The following is a 13,758-nucleotide window of genomic DNA, read 5'->3' as shown; positions in this document are numbered from 1 at the left end:
AAGAGAGCCGCACTTAATCCAGATCAAGTTGATAGACTGGTGTTTCTTGCAAACAATATTAAGAAATGAATTAGGCTTGGCTATATGCCTTACTCCTGCCGCTGTTTAAGTTGTCACGTTATTGTTTGTGCCTGTTCTGAATCGTTTTTTCTTTTCTTTTTTCATTTAGCCTAATGTTGTGGGATATGCATAGTGGCATTTCATATAAATTGATATTCTAAGTTGATAACCTGCTGTTTCAAACATAATAAGTAAAAAATAATAATAATCCAGATAGTCCTGTTTATGACTCACTGTTAAACATTTGTGATTGAATCTCCATTAGGGGCCGTTCACATAACGCGTCTTTTGCTCGCTCATGTTCGTTATTTCCAGTGTAGGAAACAATATTAAGAAATGAATTAGGCTTGGCTATATGCCTTACTCCTGCCGCTGTTTAAGTTGTCACGTTATTGTTTGTGCCTGTTCTGAATCGTTTTTTCTTTTCTTTTTTCATTTAGCCTAATGTTGTGGGATATGCATAGTGGCATTTCATATAAATTGATATTCTAAGTTGATAACCTGCTGTTTCAAACATAATAAGTAAAAAATAATAATAATCCAGATAGTCCTGTTTATGACTCACTGTTAAACATTTGTGACTGAATCTCCATTAGGGGCCGTTCACATAACGCGTCTTTTGCTCGCTCATGTTCGTTATTTCCAGTGTAGGCGCGCTCGTTTTTTCCAGGCGCATCCGCACTAGAGCCCGACCGATATGGATTTTTTGGGGCCAATGCCGATATTAACTCAAAAAGAGCCGATTTATAAGCCGATATTTTGATTTTAAAAATAATCTGGATATTAGACCCATTTCCTATAAACTGCACTTACACAACATTCAATAGCAAAATATCTGCCTGTTCTATGTATGTGGGCTGTATAAACCATTTTCCAGAATGGATTATGTTAAAAAAAAAAAGCCTTAGATTACAGTCTCAATGACTAAACAATTGCACATCAAAAGTATATATTTTTTAATGAACAAAAAACAGTCTGGTTTTAAACATAACACTTTTACTTTCTTCCAGTTGAAGCTGGTTTTAACAGTCTGTGTGTGTACTGTAAATAAATTATAATACTAAAGTTAAAGTATTTGCAGAAGTAGTCCCACACTTTGCTGCTACAGCATTCACCTTTTTCAGCCATCTGTAGGCAGAAAGAGAGACATAGAAAGAATAAGCATGTGTATTAATAATATCACCATGTATCATTACTCATGTCATCATTAGAATTATAATAATAATAAACTGGGATCTCCTACATAGGCAAAAATGAGAAATATATATATTTTTTTTATTTGTCAAGCAATAGGTATTACCTACTTATATTTAACAATATTATTTCAACATTTTCCTGTTATGTCTGTAAAGCTGCTTTGAAACAATATGTAAAAAAAAAAAAAGCGCTAGTTCAGCTCACATTTATTTACATGTCCCCTCTGGTTTAATCATTTCTGACGCACCTACTGTAACTACACTATATTTGCTTTCACAGAACATCATCTTGCCTACTATTACCGGAAGATTACGGAATCAATTCGAAGTTGAATGGTTAACGTTAGTGTCATGAACACACCGCTGTCAATTTTGAGAAGAACCACCTTCAAACAAGTTAATAGCAAGCATTTAAGGGGCCTGCTAAAAAGGAAGCTATATTAGCGTTAGAGTAACGTAACCAGCCTGAATTCACCAAATTTTTCTCTGGACCTGAGGGTAGCCTCTTCTTCCTTGCTTCTCTATTAATTCTCATCAGCAGGACTAGCGCTATCGCTCGCTTCTTACAACGGGACAGATACATGTTTGCTTCTGACCGAAAGGAGGAGGAACAGACTATGAAAGAGCTCCCGCTAAACTTTTTTAAAACTCCGCCTACACCATAGCGCAGCGCAAATCGCGTTGTATCTGAAGGGCAACGCTGAACCCAGCGGCAAGCGCCGTGCATACCGCCACCTGTGTGAAAGGCCCAATTACGCGGTCATTATGTGGGAAACACACCGCAATAGAATAAGAATAAGTTAAACGCTAACGTTTGACCTCCTATTAACGTTCGCGCTCTTCCACTGATAAACATGGTATTAGCTTTGTGGCTAATCTAATATAGCAATGCATTAGTGGCTGTAAGTGATGTTACAGAATATTTAGAAGTGATAATGATAGGACCGTTAGCAAGAACTACCACACAGTTTTTATATACAGGGTATGAACTAAATCTACAATCATTTCACATGACGAACGACAGACTCACCGTCAAAACAGTAAGTTACATCTCCTTCATCTCCTTGGCTGATCGCTTTCTTCTGTAGTGGACTTCTGGCGCTGTTGTTAACTCTGGAGCTGCAGAGCTCCCTCTGGTGGGCACACTATGCAACACTCATAACATGAGTGAAGCATGAGACTCTGTTTCTCATGTTTCATCGGCCGTTATAAATGCCGATGCCGATTTAAATGCAATTAGCTTATATCGGCCGATAATATCGGCCGGCCGATATATCGGTCGGGCTCTAGTCCGCACCGCATCGAGTTAAAAACATCCAAGCGTCTCAACTTTTCAGAGAGCCGCAAGCGCACCGCAGGTCATGTGACAAGAACTAACCAATCAGCTTCATCCTTTCCCATAACAACGTTGAAATCTCAGCCAAGATGAAGGAAAAGCTGACCATAGCTATATATGGATTGCCATTTTTAAATAAATTTAGTAGCAGAGCTACTGCAAGCGATTTTCAGTGCTGCAAATCCATTTATCCTATGCTGAAATTTCCATGTCTTCATGGAGAGAGCAGGTCATGGTTGCTTACCAACGGCACACGCCTCAGGAGTACAACTGCCCGAGCGTTTTGGAGAAGGAGAAAGCAGCGCGCCTAGCGTTTTCCACGCGTTTTTAGCCCCTTATTAGGCTACGGTGTTTTGTTTTTTTATCCGCGGGGGGGGTGGGTGGCACGTAGATATTCGAATACATTGCATGATATTCGATATCCGTTCGAATTTGATTTTTCTCAAAAGTGACAGCCCTTGCTTGCATCCAGCAGATATTCTCCAAAATGGCCCTACGGATTGTGTTCCGAAAACGAACAAAGCTTTTACGTGTTTGGAACAACATTGGGGTAAGTTGCACAAACGCCTCCTCAACACGGTCAACAATTTCAAATTGGAGAGCACGCGTGCTGTTCGTTCAGGTTAAGCAGTCATGGCCAGTGTGGCCACGAAAAAGAGAAGATGCACTTTTAATAGCGAATGGACCGCAACATACTCTTGGTTAAAACCTGTAGATGGCGAAGCAGAGAGAGCTTTTTGCATTTTATGCAAAAGCAGTTTTTCTCTGGGACCTGGTGGAGAATACGACGTGAAGCGACATGGTGCATGTAAGTACCACAGAAAAAAAGCACATTATCAATATGCAAATCAGTGCAGCCGTTTTTCAATAAACCAAATGACCCACAGGCTGACAAAGTTTCGACAGCAAAAGTGACGAGCATTTATCATGCCGTACATCACACACATTCATATCATTCTACCGACTGCAGTAACAAGTTAGCCTTAGTAATAGCTAAGAAAAAAGCTGTAGAAACTTTGGGTGATATTTTGGGCCAGGTAGTGTCTTAATCTTTTAGTCAGTGTAATGGGATATATGGATAATGGGTTCATGTACTCGCCGATGCCGATACCAGAATTTGTTGTGGTATCGGTGATATTTCCGATACTAGTATCGGAATCGGAACAACTCTAATAATACTTTGAGTACACTGGCAGAGAGAAATGAGCAGTGAGGTTTCTTTCAAACTCTCAAACTAACACAAATGAATGGGCTCATTAAACAACCACAGGAACAGCATCTGATGTAGCATCAGTGCATCAATGCAATGGCCCCTGAATAAATTAGAACCTATTAGAAATGAACCACTTAAAAATATGAAACCCAATTAAAAAAAAAAAAACATTAATACTTTTATTCAACAAGAATCTATAAAACAGATAAAAAGTGAGAGCAAAGATAATAAGAAAAGTTACAAAATATATCCATTTCAAAATTTTGCATTAAAAAAAATACTAGAAATAAAATAGATCATGGCTTCAACAAAAATATTAAGCTGCAAAACAGTTTTCAGCACTGATAATGATAAATATTTCTTCACACAAAATCAGCATATAAGAATGATTTCTGAGGAATCTGAGTGACACTGACAACTGGAGCATTAGCTGCTCAACATTAAACTCTTCCAAAGCAATAAATTGCATTTTAAAATATATTAAAATAGAAATAGGAATAGAAATAATAAATAGGAATACATTAGGGCTGTACTAGAATAATCGAATATTCGAATATTCGTTCGGTGGGGTGGCATTCGATTTTCAGTTTTGAGATTCGAATATTCTTTTTTTTTTTTTTCAACACGTGACTTCCGTCGCGGACTCATTCTCACTCATGCTTGAACCGCCCGTTGGCGAACGTAGTGATTTATTTCATCTCATACTGAATAGGTACAAAATGCCCAAGACCTCAGCTGTTTGGGAGCACTTTAAATTAAGTGAGGATGACAAGACAAAGGCAGTGTGTCAAATATGCGATTTGAAACTGGCCTACCACAACAGCACCACAAGTTTGAAAAATCACCTGAGTTCTGTAAGTAGCACGCGGCAAAAAAAAAACAAACAAAAAAAAAAACTGCTTTTATGCGCTTAATTTGCTATGATAAATAGGCTAATTGCAAATACGACACTATTTAAAAACATACAGCAGCACAGGCTAATAATAATTTGTTTATAGGTACATCCACAGGTATCGCAGCCATCAACATGCTCAACAAAACCCAAAACTTCACAGCAGATCCTGCAATTCCGAAAACCGTTAACAGAGAAAAGAAAGAGAGAGATAACAGATGCCATAGTGGAGTTTGTCGCTATGGATATGAGGCCCGTTAATGTAGTTGAAGGCGAAGGCTTCAGAAAATTAATGAAGATAATGGAGCCAGACTACACTGTCCCAAACCGTTCCAGTATTTCAAACACCCTGTCTCTTAAATACAGCGATCTGCGAGGCCAAATTTATGCTCTCGTTGAAAAAGCTACGGCCTTAAGTTTCACAACGGACATCTGGACTTCCGTGAGTATGGAGGCGTATATGGCTGTCACCTGTCACTTTATAACTCAGGAGTGGGAACTCTCTGCCTTCGTTTTGGAAACCAAAGCATTTGAGTCAAGCCATACAGGAGTCAACATTGCACAACAGCTTGGAGACGCGGCAGATGCATTCGCAATTCCAAATTACAAGCGAATAGCCGTTGTTCACGACAATGCCAGCAATATGAAGCTGTGCACCGAGACGCTGAATAAAGAACCGGAGAAATGGGGAACCGTTCAAGGGGTCTGCTGCTCAGGACACACGCTGCAACTATGCATAAATGAAGCTCTGAAACTGGACCGAATCCGTCGCACAGTTTCAGCTGCCAGGAATCTCGTAGGGCACTTCAAAAAAAGTGCCAAGGCTACAGCTGCTTTGAAAGAGAAACAAACGCAGCAGAACGTTGTACAACACAAACTCATTCAAGATGTTGCTACTCGTTGGAACTCTACGTATGAAATGCTTAACCGACTGGTGGAGCAGCGATGGCCAGTGACAGCTGTTTTGTCAGATCCCAGCATCACTAAGAAAGGAAATCGCACCCTTGACTTGACAGGAGACCAGTGGAAACTGGCACAAGAGACATCAGAATTACTTGGGCCCCTGCTCACACTCACAGAACTACTATCACAGGAGGCAAACTTGTCGTTGTCGGCAACAGTGCCAATGCTCTTTAACCTGAAGAAACGCCACCTGTCACCAGAAGAGGATGACAGCCCTGCCATCAGAGAAATGAAGAATACCCTTGTCAAGGAGATCGACAGCAGATGGGAACTGTTAAATTTGGAACCCACCAGCATCTATCTCCTTTCTTCAGCACTAGACGTGAGATTTAAGCACCTTAAATTCCTTGAGGATGAGAAGAAGGACCTGGTATACATTGAGGTTAGACTTATATTTTTATTACTACTATATAATAGTAAATAATTAAAATGTATTGTGATTATGCCACTAAGATTATTGTGTGCGCTACGCATAGATTAGACTAAGAAAATGCTATTTGTTTAGGTTGTCAGACTAGCTGAACATCTGCATCAGCAACAGATCGTTCGCAAGGGAGAAGAGCTGTCAGCAAGCCACGGAGAAGAGGAGACGGATGCGCCACCACCACCCGCCAAAAAAAAACAGCAGGAGATTTCAATGCTGATGCAGGCTGATGACGAAGAGGAAGAAGAACGCGGAGACAGCGCAAAGACAGAGATGGAGCAGTATTTGAGAGATGCTACTAAATTACAGTCGGGCCCACTGGCATGGTGGAAGCAAAACAGTGACCGCTACCCTAAACTGGCATTTGCAGCCAAACACCTTCTTTGCGTTCCGGCCACTTCAACTCCATCAGAGCGCATTTTCTCAAAAGCTGGCTACATCGTCAACAAGACCCGAAGTTCCCTTTTACCAGAAAATGTGGACAAACTCATCTTCCTCGCACACAACATGAAACGAGTATAGGTAGTTTCACAATAGTTTCCAACCACTGGGTTGCGATTTATATAAGTGTTTGAAAGAGCCTAAATATTTTTGTCATTGAAATGTGAGCTGTCTAGCTAGGCTAACATTACCTTGTTCTATTTAACCTATTACAGTTTATTCTATATAAGGGAGTGAATAAAATTTATTACAATTACTTTAAATTTAAATAGCCAACCCGTTACGGTGTCAGTAATTATTACATTTACGAATAATAAATGAATGTAGTTCAACGAACTGCAGGCTAATAATAATAAATTAAAAAAAACACCGCAACATGCTTTCAATAAAAGCATCGCGCATTTTAAAGATTTAAATTAACAAAAAGTCAGAATAAGACAAAATAAATCCCTTATATAGAATAAAACTAATTGTAATAGATATTACATTTTGTGTCATTTTAAAAACAATTCATTTATTCTTATTCAACTGTTTATAAGCATGCTACCGTGTTCTTTATTTATTACAGTTCGTTGAAATCACTGTGTGTTACTAATTTAATTTCTGTTTTGGGATTCATTTGTTTTAAAGAAATGTTCGTTATTAATACCTTATTAAAGTTCTTGCTCTCAACAGACTTTGTGTTTTGTATCACTTGTGCACTGTCCGTTTTCGGAGCATAAACCTGCCCGTGTAATGCGTACCGGAAACTGTTCTATTTAAAAGATTATTAAATGTTTATTAATATTTAAAGAATGTGTGCCACCTGATCATATTGCACCAAATGCAACACTGCACTCCACTGGGTCTGCCGCAACACATTTACGATGCCGAAGAGTGAAACGTGAAGTCGTGAAAGATGATACAAATGCAAACCGACACTATTATTATATATTTAGCCCCACCCACCGAAGCTTCGAATATTCGATATTGATTGCCACCTAAGCTTCGAAGCTCAAAAAATGGCATTCGAAACAGCCCTAGAATACATGCTGCCATACTGAGCAGTTTGTGAGAGAGCTTGAGAGAGCTTTCTGTTGTTTTACCATGATTTTCTAATTTTATCATTACTTGTTTTTTTATGGATTAAATGTCAGATGTATGCTCTTCAATTGCATATGTTTGTTTAGAGAGGAATTTTGTGAGTTGCTAAAAAAAAACTATATGAAAGACTGAATTATTGTATGTGCAAAAGTAAGTGAAGCCCCAGCCTCATTGGTAATGTCAAGTGGGTTACAGATTAAGTTGAAACACATTTGGGTGCTTAATCAGTTAAGCAGACCAATCGAATTAGACATCCTTAGAAAAATGGCTGGGCAACATGGATTAAAAGAGGGAGTAAACCAACCAAACCACTGTAGTTCCAAAGAGTCAAACAATGCCAAGAGGAAAGGAGATATCAGAGGACACCAGGAAGAAGGTGGTTACAGCCCATCAGTCTGGGGAAAGCTATAAGACCATGTCCAAGAGACTCCAATCCCATCCATCCACTGTAAAACAAATCATCTATAAATGGAGGACATTCAATAAGACCACGACTTTGCCTAGAAGTGAACGCCGATAAAAACTATCATCAAGAAGCACCAGAAAAATAATAAATGAGATAAAGGCCAACCCACACATCACCTCTAAAGATTTGCAGACCTTTCTGGCAGCATCTGGGGTAAATGTACATGCATATACAAACAGACAAACACTGAACAGGCATGACATTTATGGGAGGGTTGCTAGAAAGAAGCCTCTGCTCTCAAAAAAGAACAAAGCTGCCCATTTAAACTTTGCAAAAGAGCATTTGGACAAACCAGAGGCCTTTTGGAAGTCAATTCCTTGGACAGATGAGTCTAAAAAATATTTATTTGGTCATAATCAAAGCCGCCATGTTTGGAGAAAAGCCAACACTGAATTCCAGGAAAAAGTACCTCCTCCCAACACTAAAGCATGGTGGTGGAAATTTGTAGGGCTGGGGATGCTTTCATGCCTCTGGGCCATGGCGACTCTGTATTATTCAGGGAAACTTAGAATATCAGACCTATTAACAAATTATTGTAGAGAAGCTCCTGCCATCAGTCAGAGAGCTGAAGCAAAAATGGGTGATGCTGCAACCATTCAAGCAAATCCACCAAGGAATGGCTTAAAAAGAAAGAAGGTTCACACTCTTAATTAGTGTTGTCAAAAACCCGGAACTTCGGTACCAAGTCGGTACTAAAAAATGAAAATGTCACGTTACCAGGTTCCTTTAAGTACCGGTGGTACCGAGTACCCAACAACCTGGTTCTTGATGCATACAGCGCTATGATTTCCGCAAAGCAGAAAACGCTGACGGAATCTCAAAATCCAGTCATGAAAATGAAACTTACATTTTAATATGGACAGTCACGGAGTTTGTCAAAGTTAGCATAAATTTATCAAATCAAATCTCCATATGGACCATGTATCTGTAAATGTTAAGATGCAAAAGATGGATGAAATATGAATCCTGCATGTTCTGCGCGTCTCTGTGTGAATGAATGAATGGTAGAGATGTGTGGGTTTGTTTACTACATAGACTGAAGTGCGTGACGCTTGCAGTAATTTCAGCATCTGCTGTCTCAATGAGGACATAAATACATAAACAACATCACCAGAACATTCTCAGTCACTTCACAAGCATTTTGTGCTTTTGTGCATTTTGTGAGTAAAACCAGTGTCAATTTAAAGGTATTCATGGTAGCCCATCAAAATAAACGTTCATTTTTACGTAAAGGCATTATGCTAGAAATATTACTATTATTTAGTAGAATGTAAGTGATACTGCTACTACAGTTAAAAAAGTTAATAAAACTTTATTTTTTTAAAGAAATAAATCACACAATATTTCTTCCATGTTTTAATTTAATGGCAAATCCCCTTTATTTACCAAAAAATAAAATGTGTTTAATTTAAAAAAAGTTTAAATTAAATTTGGATGAAACTTGTTTACTTTTTTTCATAATTATATTACTTGTAGAAAAACTTTAAACACAATTGTAAATAAGTATAAAGAATGGCATTGGTTTTATTTTTAGTGAAAAAAAAGTGTTTATTTTTTAATTAGCATATTTATGTGTTTTGCTTTGGCACCAAAACTGGTACAGAGAACCGTGGATTTTCACTTGTACCGGTACCGAATACTGAAATTTTGGTGCCGTTACAACAGTACTCTTAATTGGCCTAGTCAAAGTCCGGATCTCAATCGAATTGAAATGTTGTGGCTAGACCTGAAGCGGGCGGAACATGATAGATGTCCTTCCAACCTCTCTCAGTTCTGCAAGGAGGAGTGGGCAAAAATCCCCAAAGACAGATGTAAAAGACTGGTCAGTGGTTATAGAAGACATTTGGTTTAAGTAATGGCTGCAAAAGGAGGTCCCATAAGCTACTAAACAAAAGGCTTCACATACTTCTGCACAAGTATATATATTAGGGGTGGCACGGTTCAAATTTGTCACGGTTCGGTTTGTTTCACGGTTTTAGAGTCACGGTTTCGGAAACTATATATGTTTATGTAAACTATACTTTCTAATAAAAAAAAAGAAGAAGAATATTCTATCCAACTACAAGCAACAGCACAAATAAATACAATAGAGTAAAGATACAAACAATAGAGAGTGATTTTCAGTTTTTTTTTTTTTTGTTCTTCTTTAGGTAGGTCTAGCATAAGTTTTTAAGTACAGAAATTGAATAAAGTAATCAAATGTAAAAAAGCATTGCATATTGGACTGTATATATTAAAGTTATAAAAGAGCAGAGAGATTTCTTTGTTGTTGCTGTTCGATTAATATAAAGACTGTCACTTTAAGAGAATGCACTGATACAGTAGGCCTACGTTCAGCCGGCTATTGACATAATTTGTGTGTGAATTTGTCCATTTAAACCCAATACTTCAGAAAAAGCATAATATTTGAGCGCGTTCTGAAATGCGGGTTTGCGTGCTTCGGATGAGCACACGCACAAATTTTCTCACTGCGCGTGTGAGCTCACGTCCTTTGGCTCTGAAATGTTTAAACTGACAAAGCTTAAATGAGTTTAGTTTAAACGTTTAACGTACTGTTCAGGTCTCATCTGTGCGCACGCGCTGTCAACACAGATGATGACAGAATAAATGACTGCTCATATTCCAGCATAAGTCATTCACGTTGAACAAGAGTGAATGATTTGGCCAGGGTTTTTTTTTTGTCAGATTTAAGTTGAAGCGCGGTCCCAGCGCGTGCTGAACCGTGTGTGGTGAACCATGGTTCGTTTTTTTTTTCAGCAAACCGTGCCACCTCTAATATATATATATTAGAGATCGACTGATATGGGTTTTTCTATAGCCGATGCCGATGTTTAGAGGTCAGGGTCAGCCGATGGCCGATATGTGCTGCCGACTTTTAGGGCCGATATCTTGATGTTTTCCCCTTCATTTGCATGCTAAAATGTCACACTAATAATAAGTGGATGCACAACATTTCTAAACTTATCATTTATTGAGCACTGACTTGAACCATCTCTCGAATCTTAATTTTGTGCACTGCACGGTATTAAAATAAAAATGTATCCAAAGTTAACCAAACAAATCAATAAATTGACCAAGTATTAAATATATATAAAAGATAATATATATATAGTCATATAAGTCAATCATTTACATAAAGGTTTTAGAGCATTTATCAAGTAGAATTTTTCAAGTTTGTTGGAACATAAATGTAAACTTAAATATACATTTAAATAAATAAAATTTTAGAAATAAAAATCAATTAAACTGAAAAATATAAAAGATTAAATATATAAAAAAATAAATAACAGTAGTGCTGCAAACACACTAGCAACCAGCAACATTTGTGTTTGGTATAAATGACACAGAACATCTAAAGTGCATTCTAATTTCAAACTTATATCGCAGTCTGTTCATTATTAAAACAAAGTACAGTTGTGGCCAAACGTTTTGAGAATTACATAAATATTAGTTTTCAAAACGTTTGCTGCTAAACTGCTTTTAGATCTTTGTTTCAGTTGTTTCTGTGATGTACTGAAATATAATTACAAGCACATCATACGTTTCAAAGGCTTTTATCGACAATTACATGACATTTATGCAAAGAGTCAGTATTTGCAGTGTTGGCCCTTCTTTTTCAGGACCTCTGCAATTCGACTGGGCATGCTCTCAATCAACTTCTGGGCCAAATCCTGACTGATAGCAACCCATTCTTTCATAATCACTTCTTGGAGTTTGTCAGACTTAGTGGGTTTTTGTTTGTCAACCTGCCTCTTGAGGATTGACCACAAGTTCTCAATGGGATTAAGTTTCCAGGCCATGGACCCAAAATTTCAACATTCTGGTCCACCAGCCACTTAGTTATCACTTTTGCCTTTTGTCCTCAGCAGTCCATTCACTATACTTTGTGCAGAAGATCAATCTGTCCCTGATGTTTTTTTTTTGGAGACAAGTGGCTTCTTTGCTGCCCTTCTTGACACCAGGCCATCTTCCAAAAGTCTTCACTGTGCATGCAGATGTGCTCACACCTGCCTGCTGCCATTCCTGAGCAAGCTCTGCACTGGTGGCACTCCGATCCCACAGCTGAATCCTCTTTAGGAGACGATCCTGGCGCGTGCTGGACTTTCTTGGACGCCTTGAAGCTTTCTTTACAAGAATTTAACCTCTTTCCTTGAAGTTCTTGATGATCCTATAAATTGTTGATTTAGGTGCAATCTTAGTAGCCACAATATCCTTGCCTGTGAAGCCATTTTTATGAAACGCAATGATGGCTGCACGCGTTTCTTTGCAGGTCACCATGGTTAACAATGGAAGAACAATGATTTCAAGCATCACCCTCCTTTTAACATGTCAAGTCTGCCATTCTAACCCAATCAGCCTGACATAATGATCTCCAGCCTTGTGCTCGTCAACATTCTCAACTGAATTAACAAGACGATTACTGAAATGATCTCAGCAGGTCCTTTAATGACAGCAATGAAATGCAGTGGAAAGGTTTTTTGGGGATTAAGTTATTTTTCATGGCAAAGAAGGACTATGCAATTCATCTGATCACTCTTCATAACATTCTGGAGTATATGCAAATTGCTATTATAAAAACTTAAGCAGCAACTTTTCCAATTTCCAATATTTATCTAATTCTCAAAGCTTTTGGCCACGACTGTACAGTCAACCAAACATTTAAAAGGTTACACTGGTCAGTTTAAATAGACCGTAGTATACCGGTCCACTCTGCTGTTATGCACGTTTTTACTCATGTGAAGAGGATGATCTTTTCCGTCTAGTTTACATAAAAAAAATAAAAAATATAGTTTAACATTCAGATACATTGCGAATATGGAAACATTTGGATACGTGCAGAACGAGATGTGAGCAATAACCTCCAAATACATCTAGTCAAACCCGCACTCGCTCGTCCTCGTATGGATCGGATCATTTTTCGGATCAGCAAAAAAAAAAAAAAAGGCAAAGACAAATAAACATACGTTTTGTCTTTTTTTTATAACCTTAAAATTATTAAATTCAAATATATGAAATCAACTTAAAGTGCACATGGCATAATATCTTCTTTTTAACATAATAGCCGGACTTCAAATCTCCCTGTCTGCTGTAATGAAGTGAGCAGTTATCGTCACATAGCTCTCCGTCCCCCTGGACGTCCACCCTTCTGTCGTGAGCGCAACAGAGGATGCTCGGGAAAGTTCATCCACAACTGTTTTCTTCTCCTGTTCATAAAGATCTGGCTCAATCTTTTTTCGCTGAAGTGGGTGCGCGACGGGATGTCGTAACATGGCTCTACGCACCGTCACGGTTTTACACTCTAACCTCTTTCCTTCATCATTATATCTGACAGGTAAGCCAAAATGCGCGGGGCGTTCAAGCTCCTCCGTTCCTCCGCTCGCCACTGAGTGTGGACTGAACATGCGCAACTTTTTTTTTTTTTCATAAATCAATCCGCGGGTCACGTGTGTGCCAAACCGAAGATATTGATCCGAACGTATTACGGATCAATGATGATCCATTGCACCACTACTATAGTGTCATTTGAAAACATTGCAGTTGCATTTTAAAATACAACAATGAGCACCACAAAACCATTTAAAGAGGCGCGTTGAACGGTCTCCTTGACGGGAAACAGTCAACAAAGTAAAATGATCTCCAACGTATGGCGCGCTCTCTTCATTTTATCAAATGATCATAATCAC

General features: G+C 38.4%; 2 protein-coding genes across 2 annotated transcripts in view; one reads left to right on the top strand and one right to left on the bottom strand.

Annotated features, from left to right (window-relative positions):
- The window catches only part of LOC132126489 (protein diaphanous homolog 3-like), a 405,695-nt gene that overhangs the window by 350,433 nt on the left and 41,504 nt on the right, over positions 1-13,758 (bottom strand). The gene's annotated exons all lie outside the window — the stretch shown is intronic.
- Positions 5,467-6,872, top strand: LOC132126500 (zinc finger BED domain-containing protein 4-like). The gene is made up of 2 exons (XM_059537766.1): positions 5,467-6,042; positions 6,166-6,872. The coding sequence occupies exons 1-2, from the start codon at positions 5,617-5,619 to the stop codon at positions 6,604-6,606; spliced, it is 867 nt and encodes a 288-aa protein (XP_059393749.1). The 5' UTR covers positions 5,467-5,616; the 3' UTR covers positions 6,607-6,872.

This window comes from Carassius carassius, chromosome 44 (assembly GCF_963082965.1).
Source record: "Carassius carassius chromosome 44, fCarCar2.1, whole genome shotgun sequence".
Classification (NCBI taxonomy): Eukaryota; Metazoa; Chordata; class Actinopteri; order Cypriniformes; family Cyprinidae; genus Carassius; species Carassius carassius.
This window is presented reverse-complemented; position numbering and strand designations above follow the sequence as displayed.